The sequence below is a fragment of the Dreissena polymorpha genome, chromosome 14 (genome assembly GCF_020536995.1).
Source record: "Dreissena polymorpha isolate Duluth1 chromosome 14, UMN_Dpol_1.0, whole genome shotgun sequence".
In the NCBI taxonomy this organism is placed as follows: Eukaryota; Metazoa; Mollusca; class Bivalvia; order Myida; family Dreissenidae; genus Dreissena; species Dreissena polymorpha.
Window position 1 is genome coordinate 12878217 of NC_068368.1, and position 26078 is coordinate 12904294.

The following is a 26078-nucleotide window of genomic DNA, read 5'->3' on the forward strand; positions in this document are numbered from 1 at the left end:
ATTTATAAGTGAAATAGACACTTGCATATAAAAACTGATTTTAAATCAAAACTAAATGTTTAATTTGATTTTTAGCTCCACTGGCCAAAGGTCCTGTGTCCATCGTGCAACCATGCATAAACTTTTCCTTTAAACATCTTCTCCTAAACTACTGGTCCAATTCTGATGAAATTTCTTAGGAATGTTCCTGGGATGTACCTCTTTCAAATTTGTTCAAATTATGCCCCTGGGGTCAAATTTGACTCTGCCCCGGGGGTCACAAAATTGAAAATTTGCTTAAGTAAGGCCTATTTTGTGAAAACTTTCAAAATATCCCGTCCATAACCATTGGGCCTAGGGCTATCAAATTTGGTATGTAGAGACTTCTAATAGTCCTCTACCAAATTTGTTCAAATTATACCCCTGGGGTCAAATTTGACCCTGCCCCGGGGGTCACAAAATTGAACATATGCTTATATACAGTAGGGTATATTTTGTGAAAACTTTACAAATCTTCTCGTCCATAACCATTGGGCCTAGGGCTACCAAATTTGGTATGTAGTGGCATTTTATAGTCCTCTACCAAGTTTGTTCAAATTATGCCCCTGGGGTCAAGTTTGACCCTGCCCCGAGGGTCACAAAATTGAACATATGCTTATATAAGGCCTATTTTGTGAAAACTTCAAAAAAAATCTTGTCAATAACAATCCGGCCTAGGGCTATCAAATTTGGTATATAGTGACATCTAATAGTCTTCTACCAAATTTGTTCAAATTTAATCCCTAGGGTCAAATTTGACCCTGCCCCGGGGGTCAAAAAATTGAACATATGCTTATATAATGCCTATTTTGTGATAACTTAAAAAAAACCTTGTCCATAACCATTAGGCCTAGGGCTACACAATTTGGTATATAGTGACATTGTATAGTCCTCTACTTAGTTTGTTCAAATTATGCCCCAGGGGTCAAATTTGACCCTGCCCCGGGGGCCACAAAATCAATTATATGCTTATATAGTGCCTATTTTGTGAAATTTTTTAAACTTTTCTTGTCCTTAACCATAAGGCATAGGGCTACCAAATTTGGTATGTAGTGACATGTTATAGTTCTTTACCAAGTTTGTTCAAATTATGCCCCTTGGGTCAAATTTGACCCTGCCCGGGGTCACAAAACTGAACATACGCTTATATGGGGCCTATTTTGTGAAAACTTTAAAAATCTTGTTGTCCATAACCATTGGGCCTAGGGCTACCAAATTTGGTATGTAGTGACATCTAATAAACCTCTACCAAATTTGTTCAAATAATGCCTCTGGGGTCAACTTTGACCCTGCCCCGGGGGATCACAAAATTGAATAAACGCTTTTAAAGCGCCTATTTTGTGAAATCTTTAAAAAATCTTCTTGTTGAAACCATTTGGACTATGGCTACCAAATTTGGTATGCAGTAACATCTTATAGTCCTCTACAAAGTTTGTTCAAATTATGCCCTTTGGGTCAAATTTGATCCTGACCCGCATGTCACAAAATTGAACATTATATACGCTTATATCTTGCTTATTTTGTGAAAACTTTAAAAATATTCTTGTCCTTAACTCTAGGACCTAGGGCTACCACATTTTGTATGTAGTGAGATATAGTAGTCCTCTACAAAGTTTTCTCAAATTATGCCCCTGGGGTTAAATTTGACCCAGCCCAGAAGGTCACAAAAGTGTACATGTGCTTAAATAGGGCCTATATTTAAGTATTTGCACATGCAGAGAAATTTGTTTCAGCCTTTTTTTCAGCAGTGGAGTGATACAGGGCCATCATGGCCCTCTTGTTTAAATACTCAAAAAATGAAACCGTGTTCATGCTTGCATGAACACAGTTTATAAATGCTGTCAGAATTATAAAATATGCAATTACTATAAATACAAATGCCAGGGAAAAGTGCTTTTTGTACTAAAAAATTCGAATGAATATTACAATAATACATTCTGAATACTTTAGTATGTAATTAACAGTTTTTGTCTGAGAAAATCACTAAATTTTATATATTTATTCAAATTCACATAAATCATATTTCAAAAACACATCATTACTTCAAATCCTTTCACACAATACTGAAAAAAAATGCACAGTTTCTGATTGTTATTGATTCTTTATTAATTTATACATGTACCATTTTTTAATCTTGATGCATCCTCAATTGTATAATGCACATCTTAATCTGTTTTAACAATTATAATATAAAGATTAAGGCTGACTCAGTAAAATAATAATCCATGATTTCTGCAGTACTTGCAGACAAAATAGGAATACTGCTGTGATATTATCTATCTATCTAATGGGATATTAATTTGGCTTCAATAGAAACAATAAATATCTTTAAAAAAGATATACGGCGTTGATTGTGGTCGATGTTTATGAACGATCAAAAGTTATCTCTATGAGATAAAAAGTAGCGGATGCCTTTTTTTCTGCGCAGTTCTTAGCTACATCCCAAGCAAATCAATTACGGGGTGTTGCGCCAGATTTCGTGGCTTATTTTGCTTTATGTGATATTTTTACTCCGATATCTATTTTTACAGAATAGAAAAAACACAAAAAACATGAAAATAAACGAGTGCATATAGGTCAGCCGGCATTACTCGAATCTTATTTAATTGCATAATTATAGTATAGAGAATTATTGTGCTCATGCTTTATAAACTGGTCTAAATGGATAAATATTTCTAATTAATTTTATCAAAATTGGTACTTATCATGCAAATGTTGAAAACATATTAAAAATCGATGATTGACATACCACAATAATATCGCCGAATATCTTTACTTAGTATCTTTCTGATCAAAACAGCCTTCAAGTGCACAAAATTTACGAGACGGCGTTTATATAAAGATTTCTGCAACTGACCGCAAACTGACCTTGATACCTTGCGGATTGGAATGCAATGCATTAAAGTTAGGTAACAATTCTGCTGCTGAAACGACGGCTTGTTTACGCCAACTGAACACGACCAAGGCAACAGCTGTGCCTAAAATATTGATATATCGACAAAGCGACTAAACGAACTATTTACTCCATCAGACAAAAATAGCATAGATTCCAATTTTGTCCTTCAATGAAAAGATCGCAATCCCTTCTGCGAACTCCGGTGATGAACTGTATATAAACTCTGACTTTCACACACTGGCCGCGAGTTGACCCGAAACCTCGCGGGTTGAAATGCAATGCAAGTAAGTACTAAATATGAGAATATAGCCTTTAGTATAAACGCTTTTGCGCTGGTAATTCTCTGAAAATAAAAGGTGAACGCACAAACTGTATTTATGTCGAAAATTGATTGTAAAACTGTTCTATCTATTGAGGCTTTTCATTAGAGATAAAATTGTTTCATGCAGTAAAACAGTGTTACAAAGACGCGGATATGTTTCCAATGTTCTGGTGTTATACTCAAATCAGCCAATGGAATAAATGAAGTGTATTCATTCGTACCTAGCCGCGGGAAATTTTATTTGAATATTATTGGACACTTACAAAGGTCAAGTCATGGTGAAAAGCTGGCTTAATACAGCTTACGCCGAAAAAATCAAAGCATACACATGCAGTGCTCCAGCTAGGATTTGAAAAGGGCAGGGGGGCTTTTTTGTTAAAAGGGCACTTTCGACGCGCAGTTTTTTGTGAAAAGGGCACGTACGAGCGCGCGGGTGTTTCTGGAATGCTTCCTATTGCATGTTAATTTATATGTTATAAATAATTGTATTATTCCCATTTTTATTAAACCATTCAAATATAATGTCTACAATGAGGATTAAAGTAATTACAATGTAATAAGAGATTTATGAATAATCAAATGTAAAAAAAAATTTAAAAAAAAAAAAATTGGGGGGGGGAGGGGGGAGCAGGGCGGAGGTTCGGGGGGGGGGGGGGCAGGGCGGAGGTTCGGGAAGGCAGGGCGCGGCGCCCTTCGATTTAGGCCTAGCTGGAGCACTGCACATGTATAAAATGTGTATGAATATATTACTTAAACTTAAATTGATTGACCATCGATTAAAAGATATTATAATATATGTATGTATATAAATATCCTTGTAAAACTAAAAAATAAATATGTATGTTTCTATTACATCATTTAGGACTTTTATTTTCAGACAAAGTAGAGTGAAGCTTAAAACAGTATCCAATTGTAACAGTCAATTTTGGGAAAATCAACCTTATAATTATTTTCTGTGTTGGCCAATGTCATAATTGGTATAAAATGTATATTGAACTGGAAGTTTTCTTTATTTTAAATGATAACATTTGCTTGGTCAGCCATAATTGTCACAATCAAGTGGTCTTTTTACACTGTAGTTTTCTCACTGACTATGGGTTTGTTCTGAGAATGAGCCACACAAAGTTTCGTTGGGGAGATGAGTTGTCAATTTTATGTTTATCAGTCTTTCATAATCCAGTATACCTGTAAAAAGGGAATTTGTAACTAATAATCACACAATATACACAATTAAAATTGTATGCATTTAGATTTATTTAGTACTGCACATTAATCATATTCCAAAAATATGTAGCAACATTACATTACATAATGCTGCAATACTAAAGTACTTTACTAATTAAAGGTCGCTGATGTGTAATGGATGTGGTGTCCACCTAATGATCTGGAGGTCACTGGTTTGATCCCCAGTGTGGGAGCATTCTTAAGAAATCTCCAAGAGACACCCAAGTACTGGTTCTAGGCCCAGGAAACGAACTCAAGAGCATTTCACATACATGTACGTAGTTAGTACTTTAAATTTAATCAAACTTAAAATGGGTTAAAACTATAAACTGAAACCCTTATTAAAACATTTTATTTTGAATCAAGCAAATGTGCAAATTAATTAAAAATAATGAGTAAAATTTAAAAATTCTACTTTAAAGTTATCATGATAATTTAGATCATTTTCAGAATATTTAATGATGATAATGATACAATTATATATTCCCTAAATGATAAAAATAAAACATGTAATTTTAATTTATGAAAAAAACGTTTTAATTTTATCAATATCATGGTAATTACAACTAGATACAGGCAATTAGATCAGAAACGTGCATTAATTATATTAACCCATTCATGCCTAGCGTCCTGAAAAAAAGAACATTGCAAACAGCGTAGACCCAGATGAGACGCCGCATAATGCCGCGTCTCATCTGGGTCTGCGCTGTTTGCTTAAAGAAATTTCTGTAAGAAATATTCTAAATATAGAAATAAATATACCAGACACCCCTATTTTTGGAAATAAATTGATCCAATTTAGAAGGATGGGAGAGTCCACTGGGCATAAATGGGTTAATGAACAACCCAGACATTTGTAGTGATTTATGGTCTATATTTGATTAACGTTCTATACATGACCTGTCATAAAAGGTATTTTTTAGCCAGTACTACAATCGGCAATGATAGTCTGTATTGCATACATATTCCAACGTCTATTATCGATTCGCTTCCTCAAACTGAACAAATATTTAATGTTTACATCGCGAAACGTAATGCATCCAGTTTCACTTTCGGTTTGGTTGGTTTTGTAAACACCGTAATTTCATCTTAAAAATTGGATGATAGGGTGATTAAATAATAATGGAAAAGTAAATCACTTGGATAATAGGTCAAAATGCAACACAAATGAACGTTAATAGTGCTCTTAATATCAAAGTTTCGGTAAAAAGTTTGGCGCTAGTTCAACGCGCATGTATACAGCCTCATAACAATAGACTGACAACCTTTTGGGTAGTAAAGTAGTAATACAAGGCAATATGGCGACCGTTAGCCACGAGGCCTATCTTACGGAGGAATCCGAGATAGCCGATGTATCACGATTGGGGACCGAATGAGCCTGGTCGATTTGGGGCCGAATAAGCTTGGGGCTGAATAACCTGAAATTTCGGACTGGGCCGAAAGAGCTTGGGCCGAAAGGGCCTGCTACCTTGTGATACCATATTTGACTTAAAAAGCGAAATATATTTTATGATACCATATTTGACGTTAAGAGCAAAATATATTTTATTACATTTATTAGCATAAATATACACAGAGTATCATACGTAATAACATAATCACACACACTAGTGGTCTTGTTGTATAGTGCGATGTGAACTAACCTTATTATAGGGCTTCGTTTTTACTGCATTTAAGGACCAAAACCAAAGCATTCCGGAATTGTCAAAAAAATCCGAAAAGAATCAAATAAGTTCTAAATGTTATCGTAAGTGCTTTTTTGTCAAGAAATGCAAACGAGGTACATTCTTTATTGAAGCCTCAGTGTTGTGACATATTTCTGTGGTAACAGTGAGATGCCTATTTTGAACGTGAGGTGTTACTTACCTAGATATGCTTAACGATATTGATAAATATTCCGAAAACACACAACGGCAGTTAGTTCTTCTCTTTTGAGTTTACCAGTTTATCTACACTTTACAGTGTATATGTATATGTGCATTTAACAGTACTCCAGCAAGGCCTTAATGGGTTTTTGGACATTTTAATTAATTCCTCTTTGTAGGCATTTTATTTGCATGGTTTAATAAAAATGGAAATAAAACATTCTAACAATTATTAATAACATCTAAATCAATATGCAACAGGGACCATTCGAAATATAACCGTATGCTCGAAAGTGCCCTTTTAACAAAATAGGCCCCTCCTAGCTGAAGTAATTCGCGTTCAGAATAAATCTGAACGCTGAAACTCCGCTCTGTAAAAACCATAACGACAAGTAAATACAATACTATTAAGGGAATTACAGTTTTTTCAAGTGTATATATCTAAAATCTATCCGTTGTTTGACAAATATGAACTAAGATCACAAAAATTACCTTTATTTCATTCGAAATCATAGACATTGAACGATCATTTTCTCAAAGGCAACCATTTTGGCATTGTTGTTGTTGTTCTTATTTTGTACCATAGCTATTTCGTACCTATTACTTTTGGGGTATTTCGTTACTGTCGATTCAAATACTTCGAGTTATAATAGTTATAATTATTCTTTGCTTCTTCTTCTTTTTATGATTATTATTTCTAATTTCATTTCTTACTGTTTTGTGCATATTGCACACTTTGTTTGTTCGAACTCAGTTACAAACATAGTTGAATTTAACCTCCACCAAGGTAGATAACATGAACCTTTACTATACAGGATTTATATTGGATGAAACAAACTCGAAATATAGTTTATTAAAAGGTAAATTTCGATTATTTTGCTCATTATATACTATTTAGGCAACGTTCTTTCATAATAGTCACAAATATGTGTGTGGAGTGATGCGACCAAAATTCGTGTCAGAACTCTCGCTATTAAAAAGATAGAGTGGACTATTGACGCCAAGAGTCTGCAAAAGCAAAAATCATCAAAAGACTATATGGCCGCAATTTATATTGACTAGGCCCCTCCCTGCCCTTTTCAAATCCTAGCTGGAGGGATGAATTATAAATCTGATTATCCTAAATAATAACATTTTTAGCTCATCTATTTTTTGAAAAAAAATTATGAGCTATTGTCATCACCTTGGCGTCGGTGTTGGCGTCCGGTTAAGTTTTGCGTTTAGGTCCACTTTTCTCAGAAAGTATCAATGCTATTGCATTCAAACTTGGTACACTTACTTACCATCATGAGAGGACTGGGCAGGCAAAGTTAGATAACTCTGGCGTGCAATTTGACAGAATTATGTGCCCTTTTTATACTTAGAAAATTGAAAATTTTGGTTAAGTTTTGCGTTTAGGTCCACTTTTCTCAGAAAGTATCAATGCTATTGCATTCAAACTTGGAACACTTACTTACATTTATTTTATGTTTGAAATACCGTCCAACCATCGCACCCAAGTATCCCCCCACCACCCCCCCCCCCTCCCCCCACCCGAATCCCCCCCCCTAAATTTTTAATTTTTTTTTTAAGATCATCTCACAAATGAACCACCACACCGCACACATACCCCCCACCCACACCTCCACCCCAAATTTCATTTTTGTTTATGGTTTAAACCCCCCCCCCCCCAACACACCCCACACCCACGCCCCCCCCCCCCCACCCCCCACCCCCCCCCCACCCCCCCCCACCCCCCCCCACCCCCCCCCCGGATTTGTTTTTTTAGCATTTTTTTTTCCCCATTTTTTGGAAAATAATGTAATAAATGTCCACATTCCCATGCTATACACCCCTCTTCACTCCACCCCTCTCTCCTTTGTGATTGAAAATGAGAGTCCCTTCACCTTTAAAAAGAAAATAGATGAGCGGTCTGCACCCGCAAGGCGGTGCTCTTGTTTTTTTTTTATTCTGACCATTTATGTCGATCAATGTGTTTAAGAATTTCATATAAAACACAAACATATGCGATAAGGATGTGTTAAATAAATTGTGCATTATTGGACAGCAGTTTCATAGGGCACTGATTAAATTGTAACAACCAATCGATGAGTGAGTTTGAATAAGATTAAATGCAATAGGATACAAAGCAATGCTTTATTGCTTCATACTCAGTCATGCAAAAAACGCGCGTCCGCGGGATTTCCTGAAAATCGTGCAAAAATGGAAGTGAATTTCTGTAAACAATTACCCTACTTTTGGACTGAAAGCAATTCTTATTATGTTACAAAAATTAACATTAAAATTAACCAAATTTGTCATTTTTAACCAGGTTTTCCGAAGGAAAAAACTGGTTATTAGATTGGCGAATGCGGGCGGGCTGGCTGGCGGGCTGGCGGAATAAGCTTGTCCGGGCCATAACTATGTCGTTCATTGTCAGATTTTAAAATCATTTGGCACATTTGTTCACCATCATTGGACGGTGTGTCGCGCGAAATAATTACGTCGATATCTCCAAGGTCAAGGTCACACTTTGAGTTCAAAGGTCAAAAATGGCCATAAATGAGCTTGTCCGAGCCATTACTATGTCGTTCATCGTCAGATTTTAAAATCATTTGGCACATTTGTTCACCATCATTGGACGGTGTGTCGCGCGAAATAATTACGTCGATATCTCCAAGGTCAAGGTCACACTTTGAGTTCAAAGGTCAAAAATGGCCATAAATGAGCTTGTCCTGGCCATAACTATGTCATTCATTGTGAGATTTTAAAATCATTTGGCACATTTGTTCACCATCATGGGACGGTGTGTCCCACGAAAGAATCACGTCAATATCTCCAATGTCAAGGTCGCCACGACTAAAAATAGATTTAAAAAAAAAAAAAAAATTACAAAGGGGGTTAATTTTTTTTGGTCATTTCAAAAGTTCAGTTTGAGTTTTCTCCCTTTATCAGATTTTTTTTTCACAATGAAAACCTGGTTTTGTGACAATTTTGTCCCTTGTATCTATTTAAACTCACAATTTGACGGGACTGCTTTTCCCAAAATGGCTAGAACTACCCCTTGCAAAGCTGTTACACTAACCTGCTTCTGTGCTTTTAGTTTTGCACTCTGCTCTGTTAAAACTGACAGAAGTTTTGCTGATTGCGCTTGACTTTTTATATTTTTGTTCAGGATATTAGCAAAAATTATGTTTGAAATCGTTTGTCATCTGTTTATTTTTGCTATACTTAAACAAAGATTTTGGTTTAGTTGTGATAGAAAAAGGCAGGAGGCTTAAAAACCATACATGCCATACGTCCCGGATTGTCAGGGACAGTCCCAGAAATGAAGAACTTGTCCCGCTGTCCCGGAAATCTGTCAAATGTCCCGGAATTTACAAAATCCATATATACATGTACCTTATCTTAGGCTTAACTGCACCTCGAATCTGTGTATATCTGCAGCGTCTCCATGAAAATGCCTACCCGAATAGGCAGACTACGCTACATGTCAAAATCGATCAATTAACAGGGGTCCTGTTATCATATCGATTGTCCTACGTTCGCGGTCAAACCGGAAAGGCGGCATTGTTTAATGTGGTTGTTAATTGACTTTAATCTACTACGTCATTATTTCCCGCTGCGTAAGGGCAAAGGATAGTTGTTCACACATCTGACTGTCTGGATTTTAAGTTAACGATCTACCGGTACTGTTTTGTTGTATTTGTTTTATTGTGATTGGTTGTATGTATTGTGAATTGATTTGAGTTGACGATCTAACGGTACTGTATTGTTGTATTTTTTATTATATAAATGTTATAAATGAATGAAGGCGTATCAACAACTACGCGTTACACACCGGTCTTAATAACAATATGCAGTGACGTCACCATCTATGTTTAGAACGCTTACACTGAAAACACGTGGCTTGTATCTTGTAACGGAAGTAGTAATGTTTAATTTGACGTTAATAGATCAAGTGTATTTCGGATAGGCTTTCGAACTTTTGCAATTAACGATGCGAAACAAAAAAAACGTACCAAAAATGCATATGTCTATAAATATCGCTACATTTTATACATGTCCCGGAAAATCGGCAAAAGTCCCGGACAATTTAACTCAATGTCCCGGAATTGGTCTGAAAAATTATGGCATTTATGTAAAAACTCAGAACACATTTACACAAATAATAAGTTGCTACATATTTCTTTTCTTTCAGATTTTCATCAGGGAATAGCTGAAGAAAATTGAGTTGTTCTTGATTTAAATTGTGTTTAATAAAACAATATTATTTACAACCACATCTAGTATAAACAAGATACCCTTTGAGAAGTAAAACATAACAAGGCTGCAGTGACCCAAACATTTGTAAGAAGGTTGTCTTCAGAGATTTCTGCATAGATTGCGTTTCTGGTATGCTGAGGGACGCACTCAATTGAGCAACCTGTATTTCCGACATCTGACTTGAGAAGATTGAGCCTGCATTACCATCAAAACAACAAACAGCAATCACCACAGATTGTTTTGAGTGCAATCTTCTGAAGAAAAAGTCATCCCTCACCTGTTTTACCATTTCAATCAAAACAGTGAAGACCTTTCAGATCAAACAGACAGAGTGAAGACCTTTCGTTTAACGCAATCAAAGTGAAGACTTTTCAGTTAAAACAATCAAGAGTGAAGATTCAGTTAAAACAAAGGGAGTGGACACCTTTACATTAAAACAAACAGAGTGAAACAAACTATCAGTTCAAACTTACAAAGTGAAGATCATTTACCAGCAGTTTATAATAGACAAAGTGAAGTGCCATATAGAGTGAATGAATTAATACAATCTTCAGACTTGACTTCCGGTTTGTTTCGAAGAAGATAATTTATGTTAAAAGTGTGCTGAGCAGGGGCATATCATTTACATTTTACACAAACAGGAAAGAAGGCATTTACAAAAACAGAGAATCATTGATTGTTACTGAAAGATAAGTTGTGCTGCTCGCATTAAATTCTAAAAAGAGTTTCAACTGTCATATACCTGGATTCAGTATTTATTAACATAGATGAAAACTGTATAGAAAATTCCTCTTTTCAAACAATTTAACCACAACAATCAAACTGTTTACCACATACAAACCTTTGTAATTCTTTTCTAAGAATAATTCACTGTTTATCCGTATCACATACATAGTAAGCAACATTACTTTCAAGAGGACCTTATAAGTCGCCCAACCAAAACAGTGACCTGGTCTAAGAAGTGACCTAATCTAAAAAGTGACTCGCAGTCAGTTTGCAGGTTGTGTCCCCCTCTTGCACAGGGTAAGTAAGACTTTTTTCTTCCTTAAGCAAATTTCAAGAAAATATCGCCTCAAAGTTACATGTACTTTACACCCCGCCCCCTTTTAATCAGCACCTTTTTGTGATCTTCCACTTAAATTATTTTCATATTCAAACACTGTAATATTTCATATTTTGATTACATACATGTATGAGCCCTGCTGTGGAAACATGAGTGTTAATGATGGTGTGTAAAATGTCGTCCTAGATTAGCCTGTACAGTTTGCACAGGCTAATGAGTGCCGCCAATATCCACTTTGATTGTATTTTTTGTCTACAGGAAGTCTTGCAAAAATCCAGTGAAGTCGGAAAGTGTCATCTCTGGTACCACACTTGATTTACATTTATTAGACTTGTTTTCTTTAAGCAAGGCTCAATATTAGACAATATTTCTCCATGCACAGCCATTGCTTTTTTCCAGGATGTCAGGGGAAGAGGGCAGGCCGATGCTTCCATTTATGTTGTCTGGCCGCGTCACTCAGGTGGTAGACCCACACAACTTCTGGATGCAGCTTTGGACATGTAAAAAGCAGTGTTTTTTTCACTATTTTGGGAATGGGACTGGATCCCTTTGGATTGGAAAAAATAACGTTGTTTTGGCTTAAATTGGGAAATATTTGTTGCTGTCTGTTAATTACCAAATGCTTAAAAATTGAAAATAAAAGTGATGTGAATAATTAAACAAAGGTTAAACTTAAAGAGCTTGATGTGAGATGACCTAAAAGTTGAGATTTATTTTTATTTTTTTTAAACCTTCAATTTGGAATTTGGGGAAAATATATACATTTTTCCATTTAGAATGTGTCCCCCTACCAGCCCCTAATTTGAACGAAAAAACACACACTGTAAGCCATGTTCTTTCTGGTCCAATATTCAATTTCACTCACCCATTCTTAAGTATCAGAGATTTGCTTGAAGCAGAATCCTGCTTTTTGATGCAAGCATGTAAAACTATGTACTGTTTACACCTGAAAATAATCAGCTTTGAATCATTTTGAGGCAAACATTACAAAGAAGCTTACTACAAAATATGTTTAATATAACAATGTATGTGTTTCTTTGCATTGTATTTCACTTATTTAAGTTTGACACTTTGAGCACATGTAGAAATGAGCTGTAATATTAAAACTTAAAATGGACGAAAAACACTTAAACTCAAATGCATAAAATGTCTTAATTGTAAACTTGTTTTCCCATAACAAGTCTCATATTGACACCTCTGTTACAGCAGAGAGCTTGTCTCATATTGTCACCTCTGTTACAGCAGAGAGCTTGTCTCATATTGACACCTCTGTTACAGTGGAGAGCTTGTCTCATATTGACACCTCTGTTACAGCAGAGAGCTTGTCTCATATTGACACCTCTGTTACAGTGGAGAGCTTGTCTCATATTGACACCTCTGTTACAGCAGAGAGCTTGTCTCATATTGACACCTCTGTTACAGCAGAGAGCTTGTCTCATATTGACACCTGTTACAGTGGAGAGCTTGTCTCATATTGACACCTCTGTTACAGCGTAGAGCTTGTCTCATATTGACACCTCTGTTACAGCGGAGAGCTTGTCTCATATTGACACCTCTGTTACAGCGGAGAGCTTGTCTCATATTGACACCTCTGTTACAGCTGAGAGCTTGTCTCATATTGACACCTCTGATACAGCGGAGAGCTTGTCTCATATTGACACATCTTTTACAGCAGAGAGCTTGTCTCATATTGACACCTCTGTTAAAGCGGAGAGCTTGTCTCATATTGACAGCTCTGTGACGGAAGAGAGCTTGTCTCATATTGACACCTCTGTTACAGCGGAGAGCTTGTCTCATATTGACACCTCTGTTACAGCGGAGAGCTTGTCTCATATTGACACCTCTGTTACAGCAGAGAGCTTGTCTCATATTGACACCTCTGTTACAGTGGAGAGCTTGTCTCATATTGACACATCTGTTACAGCAGAGAGCTTGTCTCATATTGACACCTCTGTTACAGCGGAGAGCTTGTCTCATATTGACACCTCTGTTACAGTGGAGAGCATGTCTCATATTGACACCTCTGTTACAGCAGAAAGCTTGTCTCATATTGACACCTCTGTTACAGCAGAGAGCTTGTCTCATATTGACACCTGTGTTACAGTGGAGAGCTTTCTCATATTGACACCTCTGTTACAGCGGAGAGCTTGTCTCATATTGACACCTCTGTTACAGCAGAGAGCTTGTCTCATATTGACACCACTGTTACAGCGGAGAGCTTACATCACTTTGAGCAGCTTCAGCAGAGTCTAGAGCAGTTTTGTGAGCAGAGTTTCTCTCCCCTCTCTGACTTGGATGACCTGCAGGAAGGTGACATGGTGTTGGTGGAATGTAGCCCTGGGGATCAGCCGCACTGGAGGCGGGGCATCATCACACGCATCATGTCCAGGTGAGATTGATTAACAATACTGTTGGTGTTTATCATTTCTAAGTTGGAGATTGTTATAATTACACACATCATGCCTTGAGGTTATTTTGATCATCAATACTGGGGATGTTTATCAGTTCTAAGTTAGTGATTAGCATAATTACACACATCTTGCCTTGAGGTTATTTTGATCATCAATACTGGGGATGTTTATCAGTTCTAAGTTAGTGATTAGCATTATTACACTCATTATGTCATGTTTATTTTGATCATCAATACTGGGGATGTTTATCAGTTCTAAGTAAGTGATTTGCATAATTACACTCATCATGTTCAGGTTTATAAGTTCTAAGTTAGTGATTAGCATAATTACACTCATCATGTCCTGTTTATTTTGATCATCAATACTGGGGATGTTTATCAGTTCTAAGTAAGTGATTAGCATAATTACACTCATCATGTCCAGGTTTATAAGTTCTAAGTTAGTGATTAGCATAATTACACTCATCATGTCCTGTTTATTTAGATCATCAATACTGGGGATGTTTATCAGTTCTAAGTAAGTGATTAGCATAATTACACTCATCATGTCCAGGTTTATAAGTTCTAAGTTAGTGATTAGCATAATTACACTCATCATGTCCTGTTTATTTTGATCATCAATACTGGGGATGTTTATCAGTTCTAAGTTAGTGATTAGCATAATTAACATCATCATGTCCTGTATATTTTGATCATCAATACTGGGGATGTTTATCAGTTCTAAGTTAGTGATTAGCATAATTACACTCATCATATCCTGTTTATTTTGATCATCAATACTGGGGATGTTTATCAGTTCTTAATTAGTGATTAGCATAATTACACTCATCATGTTCAGTTTATTTTGATCATCAATACTGGGGATGTTTATCAGTTCTAAGTTAGTGATTAGCATAATTACACTCATCATGACGTCAAGTTTATTTTGATCATCAATACTGGGGATGTTTATCATTTGTTATATTGAAAGTGGGGCATAATTACACACATGTCAAGGTAATAATAAGTAACACTTCTGTAGATGCTTATCATTTCTAGGATGGGGATTGTTGTTCTTAGATGCCGTCTTAAGTTGCCTTTCAGAAGAAATATGAGCTGTGTTCGGGTAAAACTGGGCTTAATGTATGTGTCAGAGTGAGATCACAGATAAACCTGTGCAGTCCTAACAGGTTAATCAAAGTCTACACTTTCTGTTTGAGATTTTTAACGTAAAGAAGAAAAATTTGCATAAAAGCAGAAATTTGTTCTGTGATTTGCCCTGATAAGCCTGTGCTGACTTTGCACACACATTAAGCCCTGTTTTCACAGACGGAGGCTAAAATTTTATTTCAGTGCAACAAAATTCTCCCTTCAAAATGCCTGTTCCCATCTCGAAAAAAGCATGTGTGATGGTCATTTGGTAAAATAATCTGTATGTTGAACTGAAATACTGGTATTATTTATTTACTTATAGGGCTTTTTTTGGCCTGATTTTATAGCCGAAATTCGGCTACATGTATATTCCCAATTGCAAATTGTATACTTTTTCCCAAAAATTTGCTAAAAAATTCCCAATCGGGGAAAAAATCGTGTGCCCGATATTTTCTGTGTTGTTCAGGCGCTTATTATATTTGCAATGAAATTCAAGCGTTTTGTGAATCAACTGAATGGAAAACGAAAACTGTTGATTTTTTTTAAGCAAGCCTCATAAAGTAAACAAACATTGACAACTAGTACAAGTCCTATCATTGAAACTCCTTCCATTGTTAATGACAGTAATTTAATAACAAGTGACTCTTGCATCTTGTCATCGTTGATTTCCAAAAGCAAAGTGCTCACTGATATTCAACAAGTTGAAAGCAGTAGTTCTTCAGAGGAAGATGAAGCGCCTCCTAATAAAATGGTGCCTGATGCAAGATTGTTTTCCTTGCCAAAATATTAGGCCAGGTATACATGGTTGTACTATAGTGCTGCCAAAGAAGGCTACTGCTTGTGATTAAAGATGTTGAACTCTTTATTGTTGTTTTAAATCCCAATTTATTTTTCCAATTTCTTGAAAATGCCGATAAAATTCCCAATTTCAAAGCCATGGGCTATCTTCCAAAACTGCTGAAAAAAAGCCCTGACTTATTTTAGTATTTTTTATGTGGGGAATTTTGCCATTGATATGGTTTCAGTTGGGTGATTGCCATTATACTGGGGGTATTATATGAGGCTAAAATCCCTTAAATAATATATAACTCATCTTCAAATGTCAAGCAGGCAAGACAGTGTAGATGTGATCTTCATCGACTACGGCTACACAGAGATGACCTCGAGAGATCACCTGTGTGCAGAGTTCCCCGGCGCGTTCAAAGCTCTTCCTCAGCAGGCTGTGAGATGTACCCTTGCAGGAGTGGTACCGGTAAGTTTGGCAATAGATTCAACCCTTCTAGTGCTGGAACCAAATTTTAAAGGCATTTGCAAACAGTTTGGATCCAGATGAGACCCCACAGAACGTGATGTCTCATCAGGATCCAAACTGTTTGCTATTCTGATAGTATTCTTTGAAATTTTTTAGAAGAAAATGCTAATTTAAGAAATTCAGCAGACAACATTTTAGCAGACGTCAAATTTCCCAGCATGCAAAGGGTTAAGTGAGCTGCGCATTTGTAAAACGGGGGTTGTTGCTTGTGCGTAAAGTGCTGACTGTCCCAGATAAGTCTGTGCAGTCTGCGCAGGCTAGTTAGGGACTATACTTTCAGCTTGTATTGTGTTTTTCATTTAAAGGAAGTATCTTATTAGCTAAATCCAATGCAGGTGGAAAGTGTAGTCCCTGATTAGCCTGTGCACACTGTTCATGCATGTACAGGGTTCAACAAATCCACTCGCCCGCTCGTAATTACGAGTAGACATCGGCTCTGGACGAGTGAATATTCCGGCAGCGCTCGTCCTGCAGGGCGAGTGGCATTTCTGGCCGAAAAGATTTAAATTTAAAGTTTTAACACATCTTTACCAAACAAAGCAACGTTTTATCGGCGATTTAAAATTAACCGGATGTTGATTTCTCCACACTGCGATAAAATAAGTCCTGTTCCCGATACGCGCTGATACCAGTATGTTCCGTAAATGTATCTTTTACAGTACGGTATACGGTCTTTTAATACTGCTAAAAAAATCGTCTAAATTCATCACATCTTTAGATTGAAAGAGTGACTATTGGCAAGTTTTAATCGACGAAAATTGCAAAGAGAAAACTGCTTTTTGTACCCACAGATGCTTGTTTGAGTTTAACAAAATGCCTTTCAGACTCTCCAATGCTGCTAAAGTGTAATCATAATGAATGTGACCATGAAGACAAAATGAAAAACAAACGAGTGAAAAGTGTGTTAAAACAGTTTATAAGCTTAATTGAAGCTGGTGAGTTAACAGTTCTATATGTAAACCAATAAAAAATCACAATACAACATATTTAGTTCTGATTTATTGCAGTTTTTGAAAAAATTGCAGGGCAAGTACATATTTCAGCTAAGTGAAAATTCTTAGCTCGCCCTGCAGGGCAAGTTGCTGAAAACAATTTTGTCGACCCCTGATGTAGCATGATTGAAATCATGAATTTCCTTTTAAGCAGAATCCTTCTTTTGATGCAAGCATTTTGAAATCTTATATTTTTATGTCCCCTAGTCTATACTGGGGGACATACTGTTTTTGCCCTGTCTGTTTGTTGGTTTGTTTGCGTCAAATTTTAACATTGGCCATAAATTTTTCAATATTGAAGATAGCAACTTGATATTTGGCATGACTGTATATCTCATAGAGCTGCACATTTTGAGTGGTGAAAGGTCAAGGTTTACCTTCAAGGTCAAATGTCAAATATATGAAGAACATAGTGTTTCACAAACGCATCTTGTTTGACTCCTATTTATTCTCTCCTTACATCATTTTGATGCAAATATGATCAAGAAACTAATTATCAAATATAGTTTATATGCAATTCCTGTTGATTGCATACTTTTGCATATAAATTTATACAAAACAACATTTGCAAAGTATTTAAGGAATATGAAGAAACAAAATAACTTCTAGACTTCAGTATTTTGACCCCTGAAAATTTTATTTGACCCTGACAATTTAAAGGACTTGAGTCTTTTGACTCATGTTTTCACATTACATCAATCAATTTGGTTTTTTTTTAAGTCAGGGCATTTGGGGTGGCTGATTGTACGGCAACCATTAGGTCATACCCCAATTGCCCAATACATGACAGAAGTTTGATAAATATACTACTCTAATTGAAATCCTGTAGAATTGGTAAATTTGCATAGAAACCATTGTGCTTTGTTTTTTACTACGTATATTGCACAATGTCTGTGTTCTACATAGCAACTTTAGTAGCCAGTTAAATATTCAAAGAAGCCAGCGACTAGAAATTAAAGCGGACATTTTTCGCTGTTTTGAATTGATATTTTCTGGAAAATTAGCTGGCGACAAAATTGTCTGTAACTGTTGATTTTGCCAGCTGCCAGTGCACAACAGAGAACACTGCACAATTTATAGGGATACCATTGTCTGTTTTCAAGTCCTGTAAGTAGTGTTGATTTATAAGGTAACCCAGGTTACTCTAGACACTGTAAGTATTTCCTGTCATACATCTATCACAATAACAGGATGTTTGACATTCTGAATTGTATGATCGTGTAAAGAATTCCTTTTTTATGGAAAACTTGGACACTGAATGAGGACTGTTCTGATATTTTTTTGGTCAGAATAAGATAAATCAGGCGAAATAGAGTTATCACATTTTCTGATACCCTAAATTAATTTATGTTTCTTACAGGCAGTAAAATGTTGGTTACCCCAGAACAAACAAATGTCCACAGTGTTTCTATTTCTGTTCCTGTGCAGGGCTTTTTTTCCTTTTAAGAGAATGTCCGTGAATGGCAATTTCACAATTTTGACACGAACATTTATTAATCTAGTAAGGCCACTGTACTTGACAAAAATGGCCATTTTCAAACTTTGAAAATTGGACTTTTTGGTCTTAAAACTGTCAAAAACAAATCAAAATTAAAATTTGATTTAATATTTCACATAACCAAGACAAGATATTGACAGTAGTAAGGCTTTTCTATGGTTTTAGATAGAGTTTACTAGTCAGAATATTGTTGTAAGTGGTTATTTGTTGAAAGAAAGTTTCAAGGCAACGCAAAAATTATTTTAATGCATTATTTAGAGACATTTTAATATGATGCAAGTATTAAACATGCTTTTACTATACTAAATGTTAACAAACTGAATTTCACAATTTTAAACAAGTTCGCGACTCGTTTTTTTCACAACTTTAAGAAATTCTCAACTAATTTTTTTCACAATTTTTACATGTTCACGACGCATTTTTTCATGGGCTGCTTCACAAAATCATTAAAAAAAAAAACCTGCTGTAATAAATAAAATTAAGTTCTAGCATAGTTTAACAATCTTTAAATTTGATAAGCAAAACAAATGAGCCTCGCCCAGAGAAAACTGTTTTAAATGCCTGTAGGTCAAGTGTCGTCCCAGATTAGCCTGCAAAGTCTTAACAGGCATATCAGACACTTTCCAAGTCTTCACAGGCATATCAGACACTTTCCAAGTCTTCACAGGCATATCAGACACTTACCCAGTCTTCACAGGCATATCAGACACTTACCCAGTCTTCACAGGCATATCAGACACTTACCCAGTCTTCACAGGCATATCAGATTCTTTCCAAGTCTTCACAGGCATATCAGACACTTTCCAAGTCTTCACAGGCATATCAGACACTTTCCAAGTCTTCACAGGCATATCAGACACTTACCCAGTCTTCACAGGCATATCAGACACTTACCCAGTCTTCACAGGCATATCAGATTCTTTCCAAGTCTTCACAGGCATATCAGACACTTTCCAAGTCTTTACAGGCATATCAGACACTTTCCAAGTCTTCACAGGCATATCAGACACTTACCCAGTCTTCACAGGCATATCAGACACTTTCCAAGTCTTCACAGGCATATCAGATTCTTTCCAAGTCTTCACAGGCATATCAGACACTTTCCAAGTCTTCACAGGCATATCAGACACTTACCCAGTCTTCACAGGCATATCAGACACTTTCCAAGTCTTCACAGGCATATCAGATTCTTTCCAAGTCTTCACAGGCATATCAGACACTTACCCAGTCTTCACAGGCATATCAGACACTTACCCAGTCTTCACAGGCATATCAGACACTTTCCAAGTCTTCACAGGCATATCAGACACTTTCCAAGTCTTCACAGGCATATCAGACACTTTCCAAGTCTTCACAGGCATATCAGACACTTTCCAAGTCTTCACAGGCATATCAGACACTTTCCAAGTCTTCACAGGCATATCAGACACTTACCAAGTCTTCACAGGCATATCAGACACTTTCCAAGTCTTCACAGGCATATCAGACACTTTCCAAGTCTTCACAGGCATATCAGACACTTTCCAAGTCTTCACAGGCATATCAGACACTTTCCAAGTCTTCACAGGCATATCAGACACTTTCCAAGTCTTCACAGGCATATCAGACACTTTCCAAGTCTTCACAGGCATATCAGACACTTTCCAAGTCTTCACAGGCATATCAGACACTTTCCAAGTCTTCACAGGCTAGTCAGACACTTTCCAAGTCTTCACAGGCATATCAGACACTTTCCGCTTTATGGTATTATTTGTTTAAAGGAAGTCTCTTATTTGGGAAAATCAAGTTTAAGTGGAAAGTATTGTCCCTGATTAACCTGTGCTGACACTTTATACACATTCACTAGGCTGAGTCTCAAATTCTATTTATTCAAAACAGATAAGCAAGAGTTGGACCAGTCGAAGTACAAAGATATTCCAGCAACTGACAGGTAGCAAGATCCTGCAGGTTTTGGTGGTCCACTATGACGACAGTTACCACTACTACAAGGTGGCACTCTACCCTGGGTACGTAGGCTAGCACGCAATTTGTTAAATCAGGGCATTTATTTGAGCCTTGTTCAGGGAAAACTGGACAACATGCTGGTGTGTAAAGTATCATCCCAGATGAGCCTGCACAGGATAATCAGGGACTACACTTTCTGCCTTAACTTAAAAGCATTTTCGATCGAAGCCATTGTATTGTACGCATCCCATTTGACGAGTTTGCGTAAAAGTCCAATTGGTTGCGTTTTCAATACGCATGATATTGTATTTCTTTGCATTTTTAAACATTTTAATAGGGTAAAAGACGCAGATATTCAGCTTATCGGGGGCACTGCATTTTAAACAACACATGCAACACTTGTCAATTAATTATTTTTTATGTACATGTATATCCAAACTTGCTGGCTTGCTTGGTAGAGCGCTGGACTTAAAATCATAGGATCGCAAATAAATTCCTGGCATGGCCTTGCAACTTGCGTTGGTCATAAAATTGAGCCTAGGTTTGGGAAAACTGGGCTTAATGCATGAGTGTTAAGTGATTTCCCAGATAAGCTTGTGCAGTAAGCACGGGCTTTTTTGTTTCAAGTAAGTTTCTTCTTAGTGAAAATTCTGTTTAGGTAGATAGTGTTGTCTGTGATAAGCCTGTACTTACTGCACAGGCTTATCTGGGAAAATATTAAATGTACATGTATTAAGAACCATTTTCTTAGAGCGTGGCTTTAATCATTTATCAAGCCATTCTCTCATATCTCTGCTTACAGGTAGGGCAGTTATCTCTTATTATTAGTCCCCTACCGGTTTCACCGGAGGGGACTTATGGTTTTGTCTCCGTCCGTCCGTCTGTCACACTTTTCTGGATCCTGCGATAACTTTAAAAGTTCTTAATATTTTTTCATGAAACTTGGAACATGGATAGATGGCAATATGGACATTATGCACGTCATTTCATTTCGTTCCTACGTCAAAAATTCTGGTTGCTATGGCAACAAATAGACTATAAATACTGCTGAAAATGGTGGTTTTTCTGGATCCTGCGATAACTTTTAAAGTTCTTAATATTTTTTCATGAAACTTGAAACATGAATAGATGGCAATATGGACATTATGCACGTCATTTCATTTCATTCCGACGTAAAAAATTCTGGTTGCTATGGCAACAAATAGACTAGACATACTGCTGAAAATGGTGGTTTTCTGGATCCTGCAATAACTTTTAAAAGTTCTTAATATTTTTCATGTAACTTGAAACATGGATAGATGGCAATATGGACATTATGCACGTCATTTCATTTCATTCTGACGTCAAAAATGCTGGTTGCTATGGCAACAAATAGACTAGAAATACTGCTGAAAATGGTGGTTATCTGGATCCTGCAATAACTTTTAAAGTTCTTAATATTTTTTCGTGAAACTTGAAACATGGATAGATGGCAATATGGACATTATGCACGTCATTTCATTTTGTTCATAAATAAAAAAATTTGGTTGCTATGGCAACAAATATATATATAAAAATCTGGAATTTCTGACAATGGTGAAGCCGGTAGGGGACTTATATTGCTTGACAATAGTCTTGTTTTACCTTACTTTTATTCTCAATGCAAAATTCCCATAGACCATCGTGTCATAGAAATACTGTCAGACCCAGTGGGAAAATGTCCCAAAAATACTGTTGCCTGCTACCTTAGCAATCACATGCGAAATGGTAAAAAATTATACTGTCCCATTCGTGCATGCGCAGTACGCAGTTTTATTATTGTTATCAAAATATTAATGGTTTTTCATTGCTGAAATTAAATACAATTATTGAATATTAAAATTGTTCATGGTTCTTATAAATTGTTCATATTTGAATAGTTTTTTTCAGTATAATAAAATATGTATCACATGTCTGACAGGGTGACAGTAAATTGACAACTGGGATATGTTCGAAACAATGGGTGGGGGGAATTATAATTCTTTTAACTAAATTTGTTCAATGTGTATTGGTGTATTTACAGAAATGAGGACAATGCAGTATCGGTGTCTCATAGCTTGATGGAGGAAGAAGTGGCCATGGTAGGTCACCAGTTCTCTTACTTCATTTCTTTAATACATGCCAAATCCATGCAAGGTTTACTCTGTGATTCGCAAAATCAGCCAATAGCTTCAGATTATAAAAGTGGCTAAAGACAATTTTATTATGCTAAAGCAATTTCTTTATAAAACCTCATTTAACCGCCAAAATGAAGTTTATTTCTATGTTTTATGAAAATTGTGGCTTAACACAATTTTCAGCCAGGGGAAGCCCTGCCTTGGAACATATATATGGGCCTCGCTCTGTGAAAAATTGGTTTAATGCATGTGCGTAAAGTGTCGTCCCAGATTAGCCTGTGCAGTCTGCAAAGGCTAATCAGTGATGACACTTTCCGCTTTTTTGACATTTTGTGTTTCAAGAAAGTATTTTCTAAGCAAAAATCAAGTTTAGGCGGAAAGTGTTGTCCCTTTTTCCTCAGAGCTTGGCTCATATCATTCTGAGTGCACATGAATTCATGTTTCAATTTAAATTTTGATTGTTTTTTAGGGCAATACTGAAGAGGAGATACCAGAAGTCGCCGGTGATGTCCCAGCATTCATGGATAAATTCCTGTCAGGTTTGAATAAAATTATAAATGAGCAACGCTCTGGTGGGAAAACATGACTTAATGCATGTGTGAAAGTGTCGGCCCAGATTAGCCTGTGACTTAATGCATGTGTGAAAGTGTCGTCCCATATTAGCCTGTGACTTAATGCATGTGTGAAAGTGTCGTCCCAGATTAGCCTGTGACTTAATGCATGTGTGAAAGTGTCGTCCCAGATTAGCTTGTGTTTTTTTATGCCCCCAGTAGGGTGGCATATAGCAGTTGAACTGTCCGTCTGTCAGTCTGAGCGTCCGTCTAAAAACTTTAACATTGGCCATAACTTTTGCAATATTGAAGATAGCAACTTGATGTTTGGCATGCATGTGTATCTCATGGAGCTGCACATTTTGAGTGGTGAAAAGTCAAGGTCAAGGTCATCCTCCATGGTCAAAAGTCATAAAATTCAATCCAAGGGAAGTAATAAGCTTTAAAAGGGAGATAATTTCTAAACCTGCCAAATGATATATTGAAATTTTATTTCAAAGCGGCGCAATAGGGGGCATTGTGTTTCTGACAAACACATCTCTTGTTTTAATTTATAAGCAAGTTCTTCTCAGAAAAATCCAGTTTTGGCGAAAAGTGTTGTTCCTGATTAGCCTGTGCTGACTACACAGGCTAATCTGGTTTATCTGACACTTTACATACATGTATTAATCTTGATCTTGCAATAACTCTATAAGAACTTAACCCTTTGCATGCTGGGAAATTTGTCGTCTGCTAAAATGTCATCTGCTGAATTTCTTAAATTAGCATTTTCTTCGATTTTTATGCCCCCCTTCGAAGAAGAGGGGGTATATTGCTTTGCACTTGTCGGTCTGTCGGTCGGTCTGTCTGTCGGTCCGTCCACCAGGTGGTTTCCGGATGATAACTCAAGAACGCTTGGGGCAAGGATCATGAAACTTTATAGGTACATTGATCATGACTCGCAGATGACCCTTATTGATTTTGAGGTCAAAGGTCAAGGTCACGGTAACCCGAAATAGTAAAATGGTTTCCGGATGATATCTCAAGAACGCTTAGGCCTAGGATCATGAAACTTGATAGGTAGATTGATCATGACTCGCAGTTGACCCCTATTAAGTTTCAAGTCACTAGGTCAAAGGTCAAGGTCACAGTGATCGAAATAGTAAAATGGTTTTCGGATGATAACTCAAGAACGCTTATGCCTAGGATCATGAAACTTAATAGGTAGATTGACCATGACTCGCAGATTACCCCTATTGATTTTCAGGTCACTAAGTCAAAGGTCAAGGTCACGGTGACCCAAAATAGTAAAATGGTTTCCAGATGATAACTCAAGAAGGCTTATGCCTAGGATCATGAAACTTGATAGGTAGATTGATCATGACTTGCAGATGACCCCTATTGATTTTCAGGTCACTAAGTCAAAGGTCAAGGTAACGGTGACCCGAAATAGTAAAATGGTTTCCGGATGATAACTCAAGAACGCTTATGCCTAGGATCATAAAATTTGATAGGTAGATTGATCATGACTCGCAGATGACCGGAAATAGTAAAATGGTTTCCAGATGATAACTCAAGAACCCTTATGCCTAGGATCATTAAACTTCATAGGTACATTGATCATGACTTGTAGATGACCCCTATTGATTTTCAGGTCACTAGGTCAAAGGTCAAGGTCACTGTGACAAAAAACATATTCACACAATGGCTGTCACTACAACTGAGAGCCCATATGGGGGGCATGCATGTTTTACAAACAGCCCTTGTTTTTTCAAAGAATACTATCAGAATAGTAAACTAAATAGCAAACAGTTTGGAACCTGATGAGACGCCACGTTCTGTGGCGTCTCATCTGGATCCAAACTGTTGGCAAAGACCTTCAAAATTTGGTTCCAGCATTGAAAGAGTTAAACTAGGTTAATGAAACTTGGCGCATAGACTTTTTCAGTTTTGTATGTCTGTTCTGCTGTCTGGCCCTGTATTTCTGGTTACTGCGATAACTCAAAAACTACTTAAGACATTTTTATTAAACCCATTATTTTTATAGAGGGCTGTATGGGATACATGTGTGTTATAAATAGGGATGGCAACGGTTAATCGGTTAACCGGTTATCCGTTTCTTAAGGAGGTTAACCAATTACAAAATTAATATTCGGTTACTCTTGCAGAAAACCCTTTTTTTGTTGAACGAAATTAATCCTCAAATCGTAAGTTTTGTTTTTGCTTCATGTCACTGTATTGGCTCATCCGCTAATCTGATTGCAAATTATCGGCAATTACCACCCCATGATGCCCCCCCTGTGGATGGACAGCGATTAGAGTTGTAAACCATCAGGGTGCAGCGGTATCATGAGCAGGCACAAGAGCACCTACTCTGCAGTGTGTTTGTTTAGCACTTTACAGTCTATTGTGTTTCAATTATTCAGATATTGATAAATTTAAATTATAAACCGACCAATTACGCTTGTCAATTAGCACATTTGACTGCGATAT

The 26078-nt window shown here is 36.7% G+C and overlaps 1 protein-coding gene across 3 annotated transcripts in view; it reads left to right on the plus strand.

Annotated features, from left to right (window-relative positions):
• Positions 1-6140: 6140 nt before the first annotated feature.
• LOC127858047 (uncharacterized) overlaps positions 6141-26078 on the plus strand; it is a 71597-nt gene continuing 51659 nt past the window's right edge. The window contains exons 1-8 of one of the 3 annotated variants that reach the window (XM_052394914.1): positions 6141-6207; positions 10506-11593; positions 12033-12133; positions 13845-14022; positions 16282-16426; positions 20855-20982; positions 22962-23019; positions 23525-23594. In XM_052394914.1, coding sequence (XP_052250874.1) covers positions 12034-12133; positions 13845-14022; positions 16282-16426; positions 20855-20982; positions 22962-23019; positions 23525-23594 — 679 coding nt within the window. In that variant the 5' untranslated portion in view covers positions 6141-6207; positions 10506-11593; position 12033. Of the gene's footprint in view, positions 6241-10505; positions 11594-12032; positions 12134-13844; positions 14023-16281; positions 16427-20854; positions 20983-22961; positions 23020-23524; positions 23595-26078 lie in introns of all 3 variants that reach the window. The other 2 variants (XM_052394916.1, XM_052394915.1) reach the window with 2 other exon arrangements.